This window comes from Cyclopterus lumpus, chromosome 10 (assembly GCF_009769545.1).
Source record: "Cyclopterus lumpus isolate fCycLum1 chromosome 10, fCycLum1.pri, whole genome shotgun sequence".
Taxonomy (NCBI): domain Eukaryota; kingdom Metazoa; phylum Chordata; class Actinopteri; order Perciformes; family Cyclopteridae; genus Cyclopterus; species Cyclopterus lumpus.
In genome coordinates this window covers 25,425,434-25,446,026 of record NC_046975.1, presented here as the reverse complement: position 1 = coordinate 25,446,026, position 20,593 = coordinate 25,425,434, and the positions used below count along the sequence as shown (strand labels likewise).

The 20,593-nt window shown below is 46.2% G+C and overlaps 1 protein-coding gene across 2 annotated transcripts in view; it reads left to right on the top strand.

Moving 5' to 3' along the window:
* The first annotated feature begins 1,891 nt into the window (after positions 1-1,891).
* maml1 (mastermind-like transcriptional coactivator 1) overlaps positions 1,892-20,593 on the top strand; it is a 23,349-nt gene continuing 4,647 nt past the window's right edge. The window contains exons 1-5 of one of the 2 annotated variants that reach the window (XM_034543958.1): positions 1,892-2,209; positions 3,112-3,412; positions 13,640-14,971; positions 18,959-19,231; positions 20,038-20,167. In XM_034543958.1, the coding sequence (XP_034399849.1) occupies positions 3,119-3,412; positions 13,640-14,971; positions 18,959-19,231; positions 20,038-20,167 (2,029 nt within the window). In that variant the 5' untranslated portion in view covers positions 1,892-2,209; positions 3,112-3,118. The other variant, XM_034543957.1, reaches the window with a different exon arrangement.

The window sequence follows — 20,593 nt, the reverse complement described above, 5'->3', positions numbered from 1 at the left end:
ACTGTAACCAGAGCAACCAGTGACCACACTGTAACCAGAGCAACCAGTGACCACACTAACCAGAGCAACCAGTGACCACACTGTAACCAGAGCAACCAGTGACCACACTGTAACCAGAGCAACCAGTGACCACACTCTAACCAGAGCAACCAGTGACCACACTGTAACCAGAGCAACCAGTGACCACACTGCAACCAGTGACCACACTAACCAGAGCAACCAGTGACCACACTGTAACCAGAGCAACCAGTGACCACACTAACCAGAGCCACCAGTGACCACACTAACCAGAGCAACCAGTGACCACACTAACCAGAGCAACCAGTGACCACATTGTAACCAGAGCAACCAGTGACCACACTGTAACCAGAGCAACCAGTGACCACACTAACCAGAGCAACCAGTGACCACACTAACCAGAGCAACCAGTGACCACATTGTAACCAGAGCAACCAGTGACCACACTAACCAGAGCAACCAGTGACTACACTAACCAGAGCAACCAGTGACTACACTAACCAGAGCAACCAGTGACCACACTGTAACCAGAGCAACCAGTGACCACACTAACCAGAGCAACCAGTGACCACATTGTAACCAGAGCAACCAGTGACCACACTAACCAGAGCAACCAGTGACTACACTAACCAGAGCAACCAGTGACTACACTAACCAGAGCAACCAGTGACTACACTAACCAGAGCAACCAGTGACCACACTGTAACCAGAGCAAACAGTGACCACACTGTAACCAGAGCAACCAGTGACCACACTATAACCAGAGCAACCAGTGACCACACTGTAACCAGAGCAACCAGTGACCACACTGTAACCAGAGCAACCAGTGACCACACTGTAACCAGAGCAACCAGTGACCACACTGTAACCAGAGCAACCAGTGACCACACTAACCAGAGCAACCAGTGACCACACTATAACCAGAGCAACCAGTGACCACACTGTAACCAGAGCAACCAGTGACCACACTGCAACCAGTGACCAGAGCAACCAGTGACCACACTGTAACCAGAGCAACTAGTGACCACACTGTAACCAGAGCAACCAGTGACCACACTGTAACCAGAGCAACTAGTGACCACACTGTAACCAGAGCAACTAGTGACCACACTGTAACCAGAGCAACTAGTGACCACACTGTAACCAGAGCAACCAGTGACCACACTGTAACCAGAGCAACCAGTGACCACACTGCAACCAGAGCAACTAGTGACCACATTAACCAGAGCAACCAGTGACCAGAGCAACCAGTGACCACTGAGATATTGTCAGTTAATTCTTTGTTTTGACTAAATGAATATTAAAGACAGCTGCAATATATACTGTATATGCAAGATAAAACACGTATTCAGTAAGAGGTTGCAGGGGAAAAGTTACAGAATGATTAACTATTTGTTTAATAGTGATTTAAATAGATCATTTATATATATATATATAATTTATATTTTAATTTGTATTTTATTATATTTTATATATAGATAGTTACTTTAATAACTATATATAAATGTGTTCGCTACAGCAGCATTTATACTTACAGGTAAGAAATTAAAATGCACAATATATATTTAAAAAATAGAATAAGAAAAATATGATATTAAGTTAACGAACAAAGAAAACCAAATAATTGTACAAAAGCTGCCAAACAAACAAAGTTGAGTGATCGATTTATATTATAATTATATTATATATTTTTACTATAATATATATTATATTATAATTTATATAATTTTATATTGTATTGTATTATATTATTTTATTAACTAATTAATTACGTCCTCATGATTCCATGTTACGTTCCCGAGTACTCCTCGCTCTCTATTGGCTGTCTGAGCTGTCACTCAGTAGCGAGGCGGGTGCAAGGACATTCCTCCTGTGGCTGATGGAAAAAAAAAGAAAAAAAAGAGAAAGTTTCCAAGATGGCGGAGTAGCTTTGCCTGTCCGCTGGAAAACAATAGAAGCAGCACCGAAGGGGCAGCGTTAGCCCGTTCCGACCGGACGAAACGGCTCTAAAAATCACACACATCGCGGCTCGGGCTCGGGCAGGTGGGGAGGAGGAGCACCCGGGAACCCTCGGGAGACAAACTAACACAGAATGACTGAATTTAAACGGTAGAGGAGCTAACGGTAGCTCGTAAACGAGGAGGATCAGCTGTTTGTAGGCAGGAAGGAGCGGACAGCCACGCTTTTCACAGTAAGTCCATTTAAATAAGCTTCTTCTCTCGTGGGGTGTCGGGCGAACACAAACGGGTTCAACCGGATGATCACCAACGGGTTCAACCCGCTGAACACAAACGGTTGAACCAGCTGAGCCAAGTTTGTGAAGTAGTTAGCCGTCGAGCTAACTAGCCCCCCCAAAGCTAACCAAAGCTAACTACTTTTTTACATTTTTTTTAAATACTCGCGCAGATTTAAAAAGTTTTCTCCCCACCTGAAAATAAAGTCATGCCGCGCCCCCGGAGGGTCCCGTCGTCTCCCAGCAGCGCGCCAGCGGCCCCCCAAACACTCTTTTCTTGGTAGTTTTTAAAGGAATTCTCGACGCTCCAACTTTGATTTGTGTGTGTTTGTTAGTGGAGGAATGCTGCAGAGTTAACTTCGCTCTCACGGAGTTCAGCTCGCAGTTTAATGTCACCGGAGAGCGTTTTATATATAAATAAAGTATCGGGCTCTGGTTGGTGTTTTTACATTAATCGGAGGTCTTTTTCTCCCCCTGTTTGGGGTCAAACTGCGGCTCTGAGCCGACTCCGGTTCTTCCACACAGTCTAAACGGTAATAGTGTATAATAAGTGAATGTTGAGGAATACCAGGAGGCGGGATGGTATCGCGCATAAAGCCCGTTCATGTCCGTGGTTCGGCGGTGTGACTGAAGGCCATTAGCGAGACAAAGGTCGCCTCCATGGAGCCAGAACGGGAGTCTTTGTAGAGCGGAGGGGGGGTCTAGAGACGCCCAGGGTGGGGAGGAAAACAGCCGAATTCAGCGGTTTTATGGACGAAACCTGAGCCGGGGATTCTCTTTTTTCTTTTTTTTCTTTTTTAAAACCACAAACAAAGTCTTTTTATATTGATGATGGCGGATTTTGTTACACCGCGACACAGCGCGGTGATGGAGAGGCTCCGCCGGAGGATCGAGCTCTTCCGGCAGCATCACAACAGCTGCGAGAGCCGCTACGAGAGCGCGACGCTGGAGCGGCTGGAGCTGGAGAGGCAGCAGACCTTCGCCCTGCACCAGCGCTGCCTGCAGGCCAAGGCCAAGCGGTCCAGCAAGCACCGGCAGCCGCAGGCCGGTGGGGACCAGGCCGGGCCCAGAGCGCCGGGTGGAGGGGGAGGAGGAGGTGGAGAGCTCGGGGAGAGCGGAGGGACGACGGCAGAGCAGAGCCGGAACAGCACCCTGATAGCGGTGAGGGAGCACCGGACATGGAGACACACACACACGGAGACACACACACTGACGGAGACACACTCACGGAGACACACACACTGACGGAGACACACTCACGGAGACACACACACACACTCACGGAGACACACACAGACACATACACACTCACGGAGACACACACACAGACGGAGACACACACAGACACACACACACTGACGGAGACACACACACTGACGGAGACACACACACTGACAGAGACACAGACACACACACGTACTGACGGAGACACACACGCACTGACGGAGACACACACAGACACACACACTGACGGAGACACACACGCACTGACGGAGACACACACGCACTGACGGAGACACACACACACACGCACTCACGGAGACACACACACACTGACGGAGACACACACACTCACGGAGACACACACAGACACATACACACTCACGGAGACACACACAGACACACACACTCACGGAGACACACACACAGACGGAGACACACACAGACACATACACACTCACGGAGACACACACACAGACGGAGACACACACAGACACACACACACTGACGGAGACACACACACTGACGGAGACACACACACTGACGGAGACACACACACTGACAGAGACACAGACACACACGCACTGACTGAGACACACACACACACACACACTGACGGAGACACACACGCACGCACTCACGGAGACACACACACACACTGACGGAGACACACACACACTGACGGAGACACACACACACACTGACGGAGACACACACGCACTGACGGAGACACACACACACGCACTCACGGAGACACACACACACTGACGGAGACACACACGCACGCACTCACGGAGACACACACACACACTGACGGAGACACATACACACACTGACGGAGACACACACGCACTGACGGAGACACACACGCACTGACGGAGACACACACACACTGACGGAGACACACACACTGACGGAGACACACACACACTGACGGAGACACACACACACTGAGGGAGACACACACACACTGACGGAGACACACACACTGACGGAGACGCACACGCACTGACGGAGACACAAACACACACTCACGAAGTCACGCACTCACGGAGACACACACGCACTGACGGAGACACACACGCACTCACGGAGACACACACACACTCACGGAGACACACACGCACTCACGGAGACACACACACACTCACGGAGACACACACGCACTCACGGAGACACACACGCACTCACGGAGACACACACGCACTGACGGAGACACACACACACGCACTCACGGAGACACACACACACACTGACGGAGACACACACGCACGCACTCACGGAGACACACACACACACTGACGGAGACACATACACACACTGACGGAGACACACACGCACTGACGGAGACACACACGCACTGACGGAGACACACACACACTGAGGGAGACACACACACACTGACGGAGACACACACACTGACGGAGACACACACACACTGAGGGAGACACACACACACTGACGGAGACACACACACTGACGGAGACGCACACGCACTGACGGAGACACACACACACACTCACGAAGTCACGCACTGACGGAGACACACACGCACTGACGGAGACACACACGGAGACACACACACACGCACTCACGGAGACACACACGCACTGACGGAGACACACACACACTGACGGAGACACACACACACACGCACTGACGGAGACACTCACAGAGACACACACGCACTGACGGAGACACACACGCACTGACGGAGACACACACGCACTCACGGAGACACACACGCACTCACGGAGACACACACGCACTGACGGAGACACACACGCACTCACGGAGACACACACACACTCACGGAGACACACACACACACACACTCACGGAGACACACACGCACTGACGGAGACACACACACGCACTCACGGAGACACACACGCACTGACGGAGACACACACACGCACTGACGGAGACACACACACGCACTGACGGAGACACACACACACGCACTGACGGAGACACACACGCACTGACGGAGACACACACACACTCACGGAGACACACACACTCACGGAGACACACACGGAGACACACACACTCACGAAGTCACACACTGACGGAGACACACACGCACTGACGGAGACACACACACACACACTGACGGAGACACACACACGCACTGACGGAGACACACACACACACACTGACGGAGACACACACACACACACTGACGGAGACACACACACACACGCACTCACGGAGACACACACACACTGACGGAGACACACACACTGACGGAGACACACACGCACTGACGGAGACACACGCACTCACGGAGACACACACACACTGACGGAGACACACACGCACTGACTGAGACACACACACACTGACGGAGACACACACGCACTGACGGAGACACACACACACGCACTGACGGAGACACACACACACTGACGGAGACACACACGCACTGACGGAGACACACACACACGCACTGACGGAGACACACACACACTGACGGAGACACACACGCACTGACGGAGACACACACACACGCACTGACGGAGACACACACACACGCACTGACGGAGACACACACGCACTCACGGAGACACACACGCACTGACGGAGACACACACGCACTGACGGTGACACACACGCACTGACGGTGACACACACGCACTGACGGTGACACACACGCACTGACGGAGACACACACACACTCACGGAGACACACACACACTCACGGAGACACACACACACACACGGAGACACACACACACTGACGGAGACACACACACACTGACGGAGACACACACACGCTCAGACACACACACTCACAGTGACAGTCAGTGTGTGTCCACACCAGTTTACTTCTAGGGTTCTGAATGTTTCTTGCTTTGACCTCTTTCCTTATTTGTTTCAGTATTTCATTTAACAAAATGTATCTTTAATGGCGTTGAAACATTTACTCTGATTTACAGGAAAATAATGGATCTTTAAACTTATTGGATAAAACAGAGGTGGTACATTCTGCAGTACATTTATTACTATCTATTTATAGATTAAATACCTGCAAATGTATTGATAAGATGCATCTGCTTAAAGGTATATAACTCTAGTTATTGATATGTATTTTTTAAATCTCTTGATATTCTAAATTGGTTGTACATTTCCCCACTGCGGGACTAACAAAGGATTATTTAATCTTATTTATGTAGCAAAAACCATATTTAAAGCGTTTTATGAATGTATTAATGAAAGTGTACTTTCAATAATCTTTAGTGGCTTTGAGATAAGCGAGTCGGGGTGCAGCGGTCCGTTCGCCCAGAACCGTCGAGCACCGATTCGTATTTAACTCGACGTCCATATTGTTTATCGAAGGTCGAGCATTTATCGGGAATTAATATTGACATCGTGGACGATGCAGGAAAAATGTTTTGAGTCGGCCGTAATTCGCCTTCGCACGTTTATTTTAGACCGACTGTCTCAGATTCTAGTGGTCAGTAATGAGTTATGGAGATCCCTTGAGGTGTGTGTGTGTGTGTTCGCCTCCACAGCGCTGTGATTGGTTGTACTCGTTGGTGATGTCACTTCCTTGTTGACGTCAATACTAAATGTTTTCACAACACGCGTTACGCCAGTTCAGAGATATTGATGTCTAAAATATTAGATATCAAAAGAGTAAAATATTTAGTGTTGGGAATTGTGTAACATGAGTGTCAATATTACTGTTAAAGGGTAACATCTCAATAGTAAAATTACTACATTATGTATTTTTATATCGATTAATAAATCTATTTATGATTCTAAATTAGTATAGGTAAATATCTTACTGTTTTTACAGATAATTAGATAAAATACACATTGCGATGGACGATGTAATCCATATCGCTGACCAATATATTTGCAACATGTGAATGAACATTTTAAATGAGAGTTGTGACAGATATGAACATAGGCAAGATAATTTAACTTCACTAACAACAATAAATAGTCACAGTAAATATAAGATTGCACAACAATAAATATATAATATACAACATTACAGTAACATCTTTTGTTATGGACCCCCAAAAACAAGCATCTTAAAAAGATTATGGTAAGTTTAATGTTTTTACATATCAGCAAACATATACAACGATCGGTTTACAAGCACATTAAACAAGTAAAGTCAAATTAATACCCACGATATAAATATTCACGCTGAAAGAATGCATTCAAAGTAAGATAAGCTGACGTAAACACGCTGGATTTTGGGGATTTTTGTGGCAAAGCGAGAGACGAAAGTTTCAGCGTGAGTCACACTGAAGATATTTAGAAGCCTTTTGTTTATTTCACTGTAATGTTAAATATGCAGAGCCGGTGGCTTCAGCCACAACAGATATTCAGTATCTCCTGAGCAGACTCGCCGAGGCTTTATTCATCATTCTGTAAAACACTTATCTCACACCTCGGAAGGAGCTGCACACCTGATTCGGTAGTTAGTGTCATCAGTATCGGTAGTTAGTGTCATCAGTATCGGTAGTTAGTGCCATCAGTATCGGTAGTTAGTGCCATCAGTATCGGTAGTTAGTGTCATCAGTATCGGTAGTTAGTGTCATCAGTATCGGTACTTGGTGCCATTAGTATCGGTAGTTAGTGCCATCAGTATCGGTAGTTAGTGTCATCAGTATCGGTAGTTAGTGTCATCAGTATCGGTAGTTAGTGTCATCAGTATCGGTAGTTAGTGCCATCAGTATCGGTAGTTAGTGTCATCAGTATCGGTAGTTAGTGCCATCTGTATCGGTAGTTAGTGTCATCAGTATCGGTAGTTAGTGCCATCTGTATCGGTAGTTAGTGCCATCAGTATCGGTAGTTAGTGCCATCAGTATCGGTAGTTAGTGCCATCAGTATCGGTAGTTAGTGTCATCAGTATCGGTAGTTAGTGTCATCAGTATCGGTAGTTAGGTAGTTAGTGTCATCAGTATCGGTAGTTAGTGTCATCAGTATCGGTAGTTAGGTAGTTAGTGCCATCACTATCGGTACTTGGTGCCATCAGTATCGGTAGTTAGTGTCATCAGTATCGGTAGTTAGTGTCATCAGTATCGGTAGTTAGTGCCATCAGTATCGGTAGTTAGTGTCATCAGTATCGGTAGTTAGTGTCATCAGTATCGGTAGTTAGTGTCATCAGTATCGGTAGTTAGCGTCATCAGTATCGGTAGTTAGCGCCATCAGTATCGGTAGTTAGCGTCATCAGTATCGGTAGTTAGTGCCATCAGTATCGGTAGTTAGTGTCATCAGTATCGGTACTTGGTGCCATTAGTATCGGTAGTTAGTGCCATCAGTATCGGTAGTTAGTGTCATCAGTATCTGTAGTTAGGTAGTTAGTGCCATCACTATCGGTACTTGGTGCCATCAGTATCGGTAGTTAGTGTCATCAGTATCGGTAGTTAGTGCCATTAGTATTGGTAGTTGGTGCCATTAGTATCGGTAGTTAGTGCCATCAGTATCGGTAGTTAGTGTCATCAGTATTGGTAGTTATGTAGTTAGTGCCATCACTATCGGTACTTGGTGCCATCAGTATCGGTAGTTAGTGTCATCAGTATCGGTAGTTAGTGCCATTAGTATTGGTAGTTGGTGCCATCAGTATCGGTAGTTAGTGCCATCAGTATCGGTAGTTAGTGCCATCAGTATCGGTAGTTAGTGTCATCAGTATCGGTAGTTAGTGTCATCAGTATCGGTAGTTAGTGCCATCAGTATCGGTAGTTAGTGCCATCAGTATCGGTAGTTAGTGCCATCAGTATCGGTAGTTAGTGCCATCAGTATCGGTAGTTAGGTAGTTAGTGCCATCTGTATCGGTAGTTAGTGTCATCAGTATCGGTAGTTAGTGCCATCAGTATCGGTAGTTAGTGCCATCAGTATCGGTAGTTAGTGTCATCAGTATCGGTAGTTAGTGCCATCAGTATCGGTAGTTAGTGTCATCAGTATCGGTAGTTAGTGCCATCAGTATCGGTAGTTGGTGCCATCAGTATCGGTAGTTAGGTAGTTAGTGCCATCTGTATCGGTAGTTAGTGTCATCTGTATCGGTAGTTAGTGTCATCAGTATCGGTAGTTAGTGCCATCAGTATCGGTAGTTAGTGCCATCAGTATCGGTAGTTAGTGCCATCAGTATCGGTAGTTAGGTAGTTAGTGCCATCTGTATCGGTAGTTAGTGCCATCAGTATCGGTAGTTAGGTAGTTAGTGCCATCTGTATCGGTAGTTAGTGTCATCAGTATCGGTAGTTAGTGCCATCAGTATCGGTAGTTAGTGCCATCAGTATCGGTAGTTAGTGTCATCAGTATCGGTAGTTAGTGCCATCAGTATCGGTAGTTGGTGCCATCAGTATCGGTAGTTAGGTAGTTAGTGCCATCAGTATCGGTAGTTGGTGCCATCAGTATCGGTAGTTAGGTAGTTAGTGTCATCAGTATCGGTAGTTAGGTAGTTAGTGTCATCAGTATCGGTATTTAGTGCCATTGGTATAATTAGTTAGTAGTAACATTAGTATCACTACTTAGTTAGTAGTAACATTAGTATCACTAGTTAGTAGTAACATCAGTATCACTAGTTAGTTAGTAGTAACATTAGTATTACTAGTTAGTTAGTGGTAACATTAGTATCACTAGTTAGTCTAGTATAATCAGTAGTTAGTAGTATCATTTCTACAGTACAGTGTTGCCTGACACTCAAATTCCCAGCATGCCTCTGTACTGCTTGGTGCTTTGTGACCTCCCCCTCAGTAGAAGGCAGGAGGTCTTTTGTCACCCCACCCCCCAACAACAGTTACGTAACCATGGTAACAAGCCAGAGTCAGACCGGTATTTCAGGTTTAAGGAACTTGTGAGTCACCAGCGTTTGCTTTTTACACGACTATCCATTACATTACATTACATGTCATTTAGCTGACACTTTTATCCAAAGCGACTTACAATAAGTGCATTAAACCATGAGTCCAAACTCAGAACAACAAGAATCAAGAAAGTACAATTTCTTCAATAACGTTAAACTACAAAGTGCTATCAGTAAGAGACATTTAAGTGCTACTACGGCTCTACCTTCCCTATTCAAGGTATAGTCGAAAAAGATGTGTTTTTAGTTTGCGACGGAAGATGTAGAGACTTTCTGCTGTCCTGATGTCAATGGGAAGCTCGTTCCACCAATGAGGAGCCAGCACAGCAAACAGTCGTGATTTAGCTCGAAGTGAAGGAGCTACAAGCAGATTGGCAGAAGCCGAGCAAAGTGAACGGGCTGGGGTGTGAGGTTAGACCATGTCCTGGATGTGAGGTTAGACCATGTCCTGGATGGGAGGTTAGACCATGTCCTGGGTGTGAGGTTAGACCATGTCCTGGATGTGAGGTTAGACCATGTCCTGGGTGTGAGGTTAGACCATGTCCTGGATGTAGACTGGACCCGATCTGTTCGCAGCACGGTACGCAAGTACCAATGTTTTGAAGCGGATGCGGGCGGCCACCGGTAACCAGTGAAGGTCGCGGAGGAGCAGAGGATTGTGGGTAAATTTCGTTCGGTTGAAGACCAGTCGAGCAGCTGCATTCTGGATGAGCTGTAGAGGTCGAATGGCATTAGCAGGTAGACCTTCCAAGAGGTAGTTGCAATAGTCCAGCCGTGAGATGACCAGAACCTGGACCAGAACCTGTGCCGCCTTCTGAGTGAGAAGGGGTCGTATTCTCCTGATGTTGTACAGCATGTACCTACAGGAGCGTGTTATTGTGGTAATGTTGGCAGTCAGGGAGAGTTGACTGACGAGCGTCACTCCGAGGTTCCTGGCAGTCGGAGTCGGAACCAGCACTGAGTTGTTGAAGTTAATAGTCAGGTCGTGGGTGGGAGAGCCTTTTCCTGGAAGGAGGAGTTCAGTCTTGTCCGGGTTAATTTTCAGGTGGTGAGCGGACATCCACTGAGAGATGTCGGTCAGACATCCACTGAGAGATGTCAGTCAGACATCCACTGAGAGATGTCGGTCAGACATCCACTGAGAGATGTCGGTCAGACATCCACTGAGAGATGTCAATCAGACATCCACTGAGAGATGTCAGTCAGACATCCACTGAGAGATGTCAGTCAGACATCCACTGAGAGATGTCAGTCAGACATCCACTGAGAGATGTCAGTCAGACATCCACTGAGAGATGTCAGTCAGACATCCACTGAGAGATGTCAGTCAGACATCCACTGAGAGATGTCAATCAGACATCCACTGAGAGATGTCAGTCAGACATCCACTGAGAGATGTCAGTCAGACATCCACTGAGAGATGTCAATCAGACATCCACTGAGAGATGTCGGTCAGACATCCACTGAGAGATGTCGGTCAGACATCCACTGAGAGATGTCGGTCAGACATCCACTGAGAGATGTCGGTCAGACATCCACTGAGAGATGTCAGACAGGCAGAGATTCGTGCTGCTACCCGTGTTTCAGATTGGGGAAACGAGAGGATCAGTTGGGTGTCGTCAGCATAGCTGTGGTAGGAGAAGCCATGCGAGCGAATGACAGAGCGAAGAGAGTTGGTGTACAGAGAGAAGAGAAGAGGACCAAGGACTGAGCCCTGAGGGACCCCAGTAGTCAGAGGACAAGGCTCAGACACAGATCCTCTCCAGGTTACCCGGTAAGAGCGGTCGGTGAGGTAGGATGAGAAGAGTGAGAGCAGAGCCTGAGATACCAGGTCCTGGAGGGAGGACATGAGGATCTGGTGGTTCACTGTGTCAAAGGCAGCGGAAAGGTCTAGAAGGATGAGGACAGAGGAGAGAGAGGCTGCTCTAGTGTGAAGGATGAGGACAGAGGAGAGAGGGGCTGCTCTAGCAGTGTGAAGCTGCTCAGAGACAGCAAGGAGGGCAGTCTCTGTTGAGTGGCCTTGAATCCAGACTGGTGGGGGTCTAGAAGGTTGTTACAGTGAAGAAAGGAGGAGACTTGGTTAAAGATAGCTCGCTCTAGAGTTTTGGAAAGGAAGGGGAGGAGAGAGACAGGTCTGTAGTTATTGACTTTAGGTCTGTAGTTGTTGACTTCAGATTGGTCGAGAGTGGGTTTCTTCAGGAGAGGGTTGACTCCGCCTCCTTCAGAGAGTTAGGGAAACAGCCGGTTGAGAGGGAGGTGTTAATAAGATGGGTGAGAAAGGGAAGAAGGTCCGGAGCAATGGACTGGAGAAGGTGAGAAGGGATGGGGTCAAGGGGGCAGGTGGTTGGGCGGGCAGAGGTTACCAAGGTAAGAACTTGATTGGGAGACAGACTATCCTCACTGATTTATTAATTATCTTATTAATTATAACCTAAATGAATTTTTAAAAAAATTAAAAGCGCAGCAGCAGCAGCCAGGGGGGCGGAACATCTCAACGCTGATTGGCTTTCGCAACTTCGGGCCACGCCATTCGCGTCTGTTTATTGACTTTGCATGGGATCTGCTCGCATGGGATCTGCTCGCATGGGATCTGCTCGCATGGGATCTACTCGTGCAAAAAATTCGCAACGCGTTTGGTGTGAACGCAGCAAAACAACTGATTTGCAAATTGCGGACCTCTAGGGGGCGCTGGCGGCCCAGTCGGGGGCCCTATGGTTAAGAATCACTGCCATAGATCATTACAAAGAATAAACCGCAAGTTGAATTGATTTCTTAGAAAAAAACATTGTAATCTATATATCACATTTCTTCAAGTGTTACTGAACTATATCACAGTTTCTCCTCTTGTCGTCACGTGACTGATTTGTCGTCACGTGACTGCTGGTCTCGGGTGAATCCATCACGGCGTCATAGTTTCTCTGAGGAGCTCAGAGTTTAATGTTCTTTGCAGAATCTGTTTAGAGTAAATTGTTTATTTGTGGTGACATTTTAAATGAGAACTGAATAATGTTTTGTATATTGTAATATCATAATTTTAAACGTAGTTTCGTCTTTTGACCCACGTGGTGTGTTCAAAGACGGTTGGAAAGATGAAAATCTGACAATAATGAAGCAAAATAAACTTTGCGTCTGCAGGTTTTGGGGAACAGAAAACACTAGAGTACAACGTTACGATGCCATCAAATACATAACAAAAGGTTTATAATCTGAATATCTTTTTTAGTTTTGTACTTTTGAAACCTGATAACACATATTCACTTAGTTGCTCAAAGGCGCCTCGGTAGGTCGGACCCTCTTCATGCCACCGTGGAATACTAAATCATATTCTTGTGTTCCTCCAGCTGCAGGAGACGGTGAAGAGGAAGCTGGAGAGCGCCGGTTCTCCGCTGGGCAGAGATCAGGTCAACGGCTTCGGCGACGGCTTCCCCCCCAACAAGAAGGCCTGTCTGGACAACGGCACGGCCAACGGCTCCCCGCTGGACTCCAAGCTGGGCATCGGCGACTCCCTGAACTCTAACGGGACCCACGGGCCCACCGGAGAGTCGGCGGACGGCGTCTGCCGGGAGCCGGGTTCGGACTTCCACCGCAAGGAGATGAAGCAGGAGCCTGACGACATCCTGCCCATCATGCCGCCGTCGGGAGGAGGCAACAACAGCCTGTTCCCCGACCTCAACCTCAACGAGCAGGAGTGGACGGAGCTGATGGAGGAGCTGAACTGCTCGGTGGCCTACGAGGACATCCAGGACATTCTCAACGATGGCTTCGAAGAGGACCGCAAAGACTCTCTGGTGACTCCCGGTGGAGCCGGGGCGGTAGGAGGAGCGGGTGGAGGTGGTGGAGGAGGCCAGTCGTCCCAGGGTCTGCTTCCTCCAGATCTGGCCAACGTCAAGACGGAGTTCTCGCCGTCCTCCGTGGCTTTCGAGCAAGACTCTCGCACCGGCTCCCCGCACGTCAGGTCCGCCTCCTCCGGGCCGCCTCCTCACACCACCAGCTCCCCCGTCGCCTCGTCCCCGGCTCTGCCCCCGTCCCAGCCGGCTCCTCCACCCAGGCAGCTTCAGCCTCCGCCCAGTCACCTCCACCCTCCGGGTCCCCCGGTTCCCAAAGACCTGTCCCCGGCCCAGCAGCTCCAGCAGCTGGCTGCCCAGCAGCAGCGAGCCCAGCACCTCCACGGTCAGTTGCTCAAACAGCCGCAGCCGGGAGCCAAGTTCCACAACCAGGGGCCCCGCGCCCACCCGCCGCCTTGGCCCCAGATGGCCAACGCCTCCCAGAGCCCACTAGGGGGCGCGTTTGGCATGGACAAGCCCACGAGCCCCTCCCTGTACCCACAGGACTTCAACCCCAACACTCAGAAACAGCTGCTGATGCCCGGTCCGCCCAACAAAGGCCCCCCCAAGGCGGGGCCCGGCGGCTACATGCCGGGGCCCCCCGGTCACCCCAACATGATGGGCCACCCGGCGTCGGGGCCACCCCTCAGCCACCCGCCGGGGGCTCAGGCCTCGGCCGCCATGCTGAACTACAACAACACCAAACCTCTGTCGCACTTCGAGGCGGGCCCCGGGCAGCCGCGGCTCCCCAACCAGAACAAGGCGGCGCTGCTCACGCTGCTCCGGCAGCAGCAGCAGATCAAACAGAAGAACAGCATGAGCTTCCGGCAGCACGTCCCGCACACGCAGGTGAGCAACACCTGCAATTTAAGACAAAAGAAGGAAGGGACAATATTTCAGAGGCTGAACGAAACAAATGCCAATTATCAACATCGGTATTTAAAGCGGTTATCTTCCTGCAACTCGAGGTTCACTTGACTTTTTATATTAGTGATGCTTTGCCTTTTTTATTATGTCATTGCTAATAGTTTTATTTATTTATTTAATATTTAAATTGTGAAAGAGGAGGCTGTGTTCTCTTAATTCAAAGTTTAATAATCATGAAGTCGACCACAATAAGGAAAAGTTCACGACTTCTTCTGAGTGAGACTTTAAAGGTTGAGAGAGTTTCTACTGATTGATCGATCAGTGGTTCTGCTTTCATAGGCGGTTGAACTCCATCACGGTCACATGACATTACAGCTAGCTTCATTCCCCAAATGAAAACGGGTTCTTAGTGTTTTTACTACATAGAACCGTAGAAGTGTGTTCCTGTGAACGTTGATGTTGAACGTGATCTCCACGTGGACTCTGAAGACATCCAACACGTGAACCCGGTTCCTCAGCCCACGCAGCTGGTGATGTACGGGGGCAGTGTGAACAATGAGGCTCTGTTGCTGCAGCAGAGGCTTTAGAAAGAGAAAAGACATTTAGGGGGGGGGTCAACCACTCATAGGTCTGTGTGCAGGACTCATGGGGGGGGGGGGGGGGGTCAACCACTCATAGGTCTGTGTGCAGGACTCATGGGGGGGGGGGGGGGGTCAACCACTCATAGGTCTGTGTGCAGGACTCATGGGGGGGGGGGGGGTCAACCACTCATAGGTCTGTGTGCAGGACTCATGGGGGGTCACATGACTTCATGTTAGTCTATAGAGGAACTCCATCACGGTCACATGACTTCATGTCTATAGAGGAACTCCATCACGGTCACATGACTTCATGTCTATAGAGGAACTCCATCACGGTCACATGACTTCATGTCTATAGAGGAACTCCATCACGGTCACATGACTTCATGTCTATAGAGGAACTCCACCACGGTCACATGACTTCATGTCTATAGAGGAACTCCATCACGGTCACATGACTTCATGTCTATAGAGGAACTCCACCACGGTCACATGACTTCATGTCTATAGAGGAACTCCACCACGGTCACATGACTTCATGTTTATAGAGGAACTCCACCACGGTCACATGACTTCATGTCTATAGAGGAACTCCATCACGGTCACATGACTTCATGTCTATAGAGGAACTCCACCACGGTCACATGACTTCATGTCTATAGAGGAACTCCACCACGGTCACATGACTTCATGTCTATAGAGGAACTCCATCACGGTCACATGACTTCATGTCTATAGAGGAACTCATCACGGTCACATGACTTCATGTCTATAGAGGAACTCCACCACGGTCACATGACTTCATGTCTATAGAGGAACTCCACCACGGTCACATGACTTCATGTCTATAGAGGAACTCCATCACGGTCACATGACTTCATGTTAGTCTATAGAGGAACTCCACCACGGTCACATGACTTCATGTTAGTCTATAGAGGAACTCCATCACGGTCACATGACTTCATGTCTATAGAGGAACTCCACCACGGTCACATGACTTCATGTCTATAGAGGAACTCCACCACGGTCACATGACTTCATGTCTATAGAGGAACTCCATCACGGTCACATGACTTCATGTCTATAGAGGAACTCCATCACAGTCACATGACTTCTTGTTTATAGAGGAACTCCATCACGGTCACATGACTTCTTGTTTATAGAGGAACTCCACCACGGTCACATGACTTCTTGTTTATAGAGGAACTCCATCACAGTCACATGACTTCTTGTTTATAGAGGAACTCCACCACGGTCACATGACTTCATGTTTATAGAGGAACTCCATCACAGTCACATGACTTCTTGTTTATAGAGGAACTCCACCACGGTCACATGACTTCATGTTTATAGAGGAACTCCATCACGGTCACATGACTTCATGTCTATAGAGGAACTCCATCACGGTCACATGACTTCATGTCTATAGAGGAACTCCATCACGGTCACATGACTTCTTGTTTATAGAGGAACTCCATCACAGTCACATGACTTCATGTCTATAGAGGAACTCCATCACAGTCACATGACTTCATGTTTATAGAGGAACTCCACCACGGTCACATGACTTCATGTCTATAGAGGAACTCCACCACGGTCACATGACTTCTTGTTTATAGAGGAACTCCATCACGGTCACATGACTTCATGTCTATAGAGGAACTCCACCACGGTCACATGACTTCATGTCTATAGAGGAACTCCATCACGGTCACATGACTTCTTGTTTATAGAGGAACTCCATCACAGTCACATGACTTCTTGTTTATAGAGGGACTTTAACACATGAATCTTTGACTTCACTTGGCAGAACCAGAGGTTTTCTTCTTCTTTAGCTTTTTTCATAGCGTTTGACCAGCAAACATGTTGCATCATCGCCGCCTAGTGGACTGGAGTGGCCTCTCTCTGACTGTTGGTGTAAATAAACATTATGCAGGTTGCTGTGAGCTGATGAATGTCACACGTGTGTGTCCGTTCATATTCTGTGTATTTAAATATAGCTGCTCTCCTGCAGACGGGACGCTCTGCTCCTGATGAACTTTAAAAACGGATATTCGCTATACTTTTATATACGCAGATAGTACAAGTACCTCTATTGAGTGTATCCCTGTTATGCTCCTGTATACTTCTACTCTTCTAAAAGGGAGATATTGTAGCTTCGACTGCTCTCTATTAAGTAGCTGTTAGATTCAAAAATAAGAATACAAAATACTAATTAATTCTGATGTATTGTCATGGATACAAATAACTTTATTGATCTTTGTGAACTTCACAAGCCCGATGGCTTATAAAGTATATAAAAAAATAATTACTACCTTTAGCTGATAATTTGTTATTTTATTTGTACAACTTTTTACAATTCATATATGTGTGTGTATATATATATGAATATGAATATGTATGTGTGTATGTATATATATGAATATGAATATGTATGTGTGTATGTATATATATGAATATGAATATGTATGTGTGTATGTATATATATGTATATATATATACATATATATGTGTGTGTGTGTGTATGTATATATATATAGATATGTGTGTATATGTATATGTGTATATATATATATATATATATATGTGTATATATATATATGTATATATATGTATATGTGTATATGTGTATATATATATGTATATGTATGTATGTGTGTGTATATATGTATGTACGTGTATACATATATATACACATATGTATATGTATTTATATATACATATATATACATATGTATATACATATACATATATATATATATACATATATATATATATACATATATACGTATATACATATATACACACACATACATACATATACATATATATACATATATATATATACACATATACACATATATATATGTATTTATATATACATATATATACATATGTATATACATATACATACATATATATATATATATATATATGTATATACATATACATATATATATATACATATATATATATATATATATATATGCATATATATGCATATATATATATGCATATATATATAATGCTCTTGCTCCCATCCTACTTTTTAGGACTCTAGGAACCACAAGTAGCCCCGCATTTAGTGAGCGCAGCTCTCTAGTGGGGCAATATGGTACTACAAGCTCCTTAAGATATGATGGTGCATCACCAATCAAGGCTTTGTAGGTGAGGAGAAGAATTTTAAATGTGATTCTTGATTTTACAGGGAGCCAGTGCAGAGCAGCTAATACAGGAGTAAAATATATATATATATATATATATATATATATATATATATATATATATATATATATATATTTTTTTTATTTTTTATTCTTTGCGGTATAAAGTCAAATAAATAATCATGACTACTAATAATAACAATAATGTGTGTTTTTTCTATCAGGACCAGAACCCTTACCCTGTTCCTCCACACGGCCCGGGCCCTGCCAACGCCATGGCCTCCGTGCCCGGAAGCAACGCCATGACGGCCCAGCCGGGGGCCAACGCCATGGCGGCTAACCACGGTAACGCAGCTTACCTGAGTAGCCAGGCGGTGGTGGCGGCTGCGCTTAAACAACAACAACAACAACAGCAGCAGCAGCAGCAGCAGCATCAGCAGATCCTGGAGCAGCAGAAGCAGCAGTACATGCAGAGACAGCAGCTGATGGCTGAACAGGTGAGCGTGTGACACAGGAAGTCTTCTTTTAGTGCAGCAGAAGAAGAGTTTAGCCTTACGGCAGATTATGACATCATCAGGGGCGGAGCTTGGGGCATGCAAAAAACAATAAGATCAATATGTTTTAGATATTCTAGAAACCGGAAGTTTTAAAAGCCTCCATGTGAGTAACTATTTTACACATTTAATACTACAGTCTTTTATTACAAGTTATTATGCATTACAGTATTAAACGATCACTTCCTGTTTCACAGACAACCGCTCGCTGCCCTCAGACCTTTGGAGTGGTTTGTTTCTGAGAGATTTAGCTTTTCCTTTGCTTTGTTAAAGTCACGTTATAGTTTGAATATTTTACGACGGGGAAACCGAAAGCCTATTATCTTTAATATTATAATCCAAGAGAAATAATGTAATAAAAAGAAATAAATATGCATCACTACAACATCAGATTCCTATTAAGTTATAAAAATGTAATATATTTAACAGAAATGTGTTAACTCATCTTCAAACTGTTCACATTAACGGATGACATCATTATTTCTCATATTTAGCCTGACGCCATCTTTTCTGTATCAGTTCACAACTGTTTATCTCTGCCTTCTATTTAAATCTCTATTTAATGTCAACAAACCAACGAAGTGCATTTAAAATGTCAATTTACCTGCAAGCTCGTTTATTCAGAGAGCAGAGAACACGTACCCGTTAACCCTGGTTCCAAACACTAGAGGGAAGGCTTCCCGTTGTGGTTCTGTAAGGTTCTTTAGGGAGAACGTGTAGGTTAATGGTTCGTCTTTCCGTCCGCTCAGGAGAAGCAGCGGCAGCAGGACCAGCAGCTGCAGAGACACCTGACCCGACCGCCCCCGCAGTACCAGGACCAGCCGGGGCAACCGGCCAATCAGAACCCTTTCCCACAGCCGCCAGTCAACCAGTTTACAGGTGTGTGTGTGTGTGTGTGTGTGTGTGTGTGTGTGTGTGTCTCTCTCTCTCGTTACAGCCTGCTTTTATTAGCACATTATTTTTAATTTATTTTATTGTCTTTGCAACGCTAAAAACTATTCAGATTGCTTTGATTTTGGAACTTTATGACTCAAAACACGTGCACAAAAAAGTTGCGTGCACTTGATAATTTGTTAATTATTTTTGATTAATTAAAACGCATTTATGTAATGTGACCTTTAACACATCCTAAAGCGGTCACAAGAGGAGCCGGGCATCGAACCACCAAACTCGTGAAAAAGAACCTGTCAAAATGTGTAATGTCACAGAAAACAGTGTTGTGTATGAAGTGTGTCTGTTGTGTATGAAGTGTGTCTGTTGTGTATGAAGTGTGTCTGTTGTGTATGAAGTGTGTCTGTTGTGTAT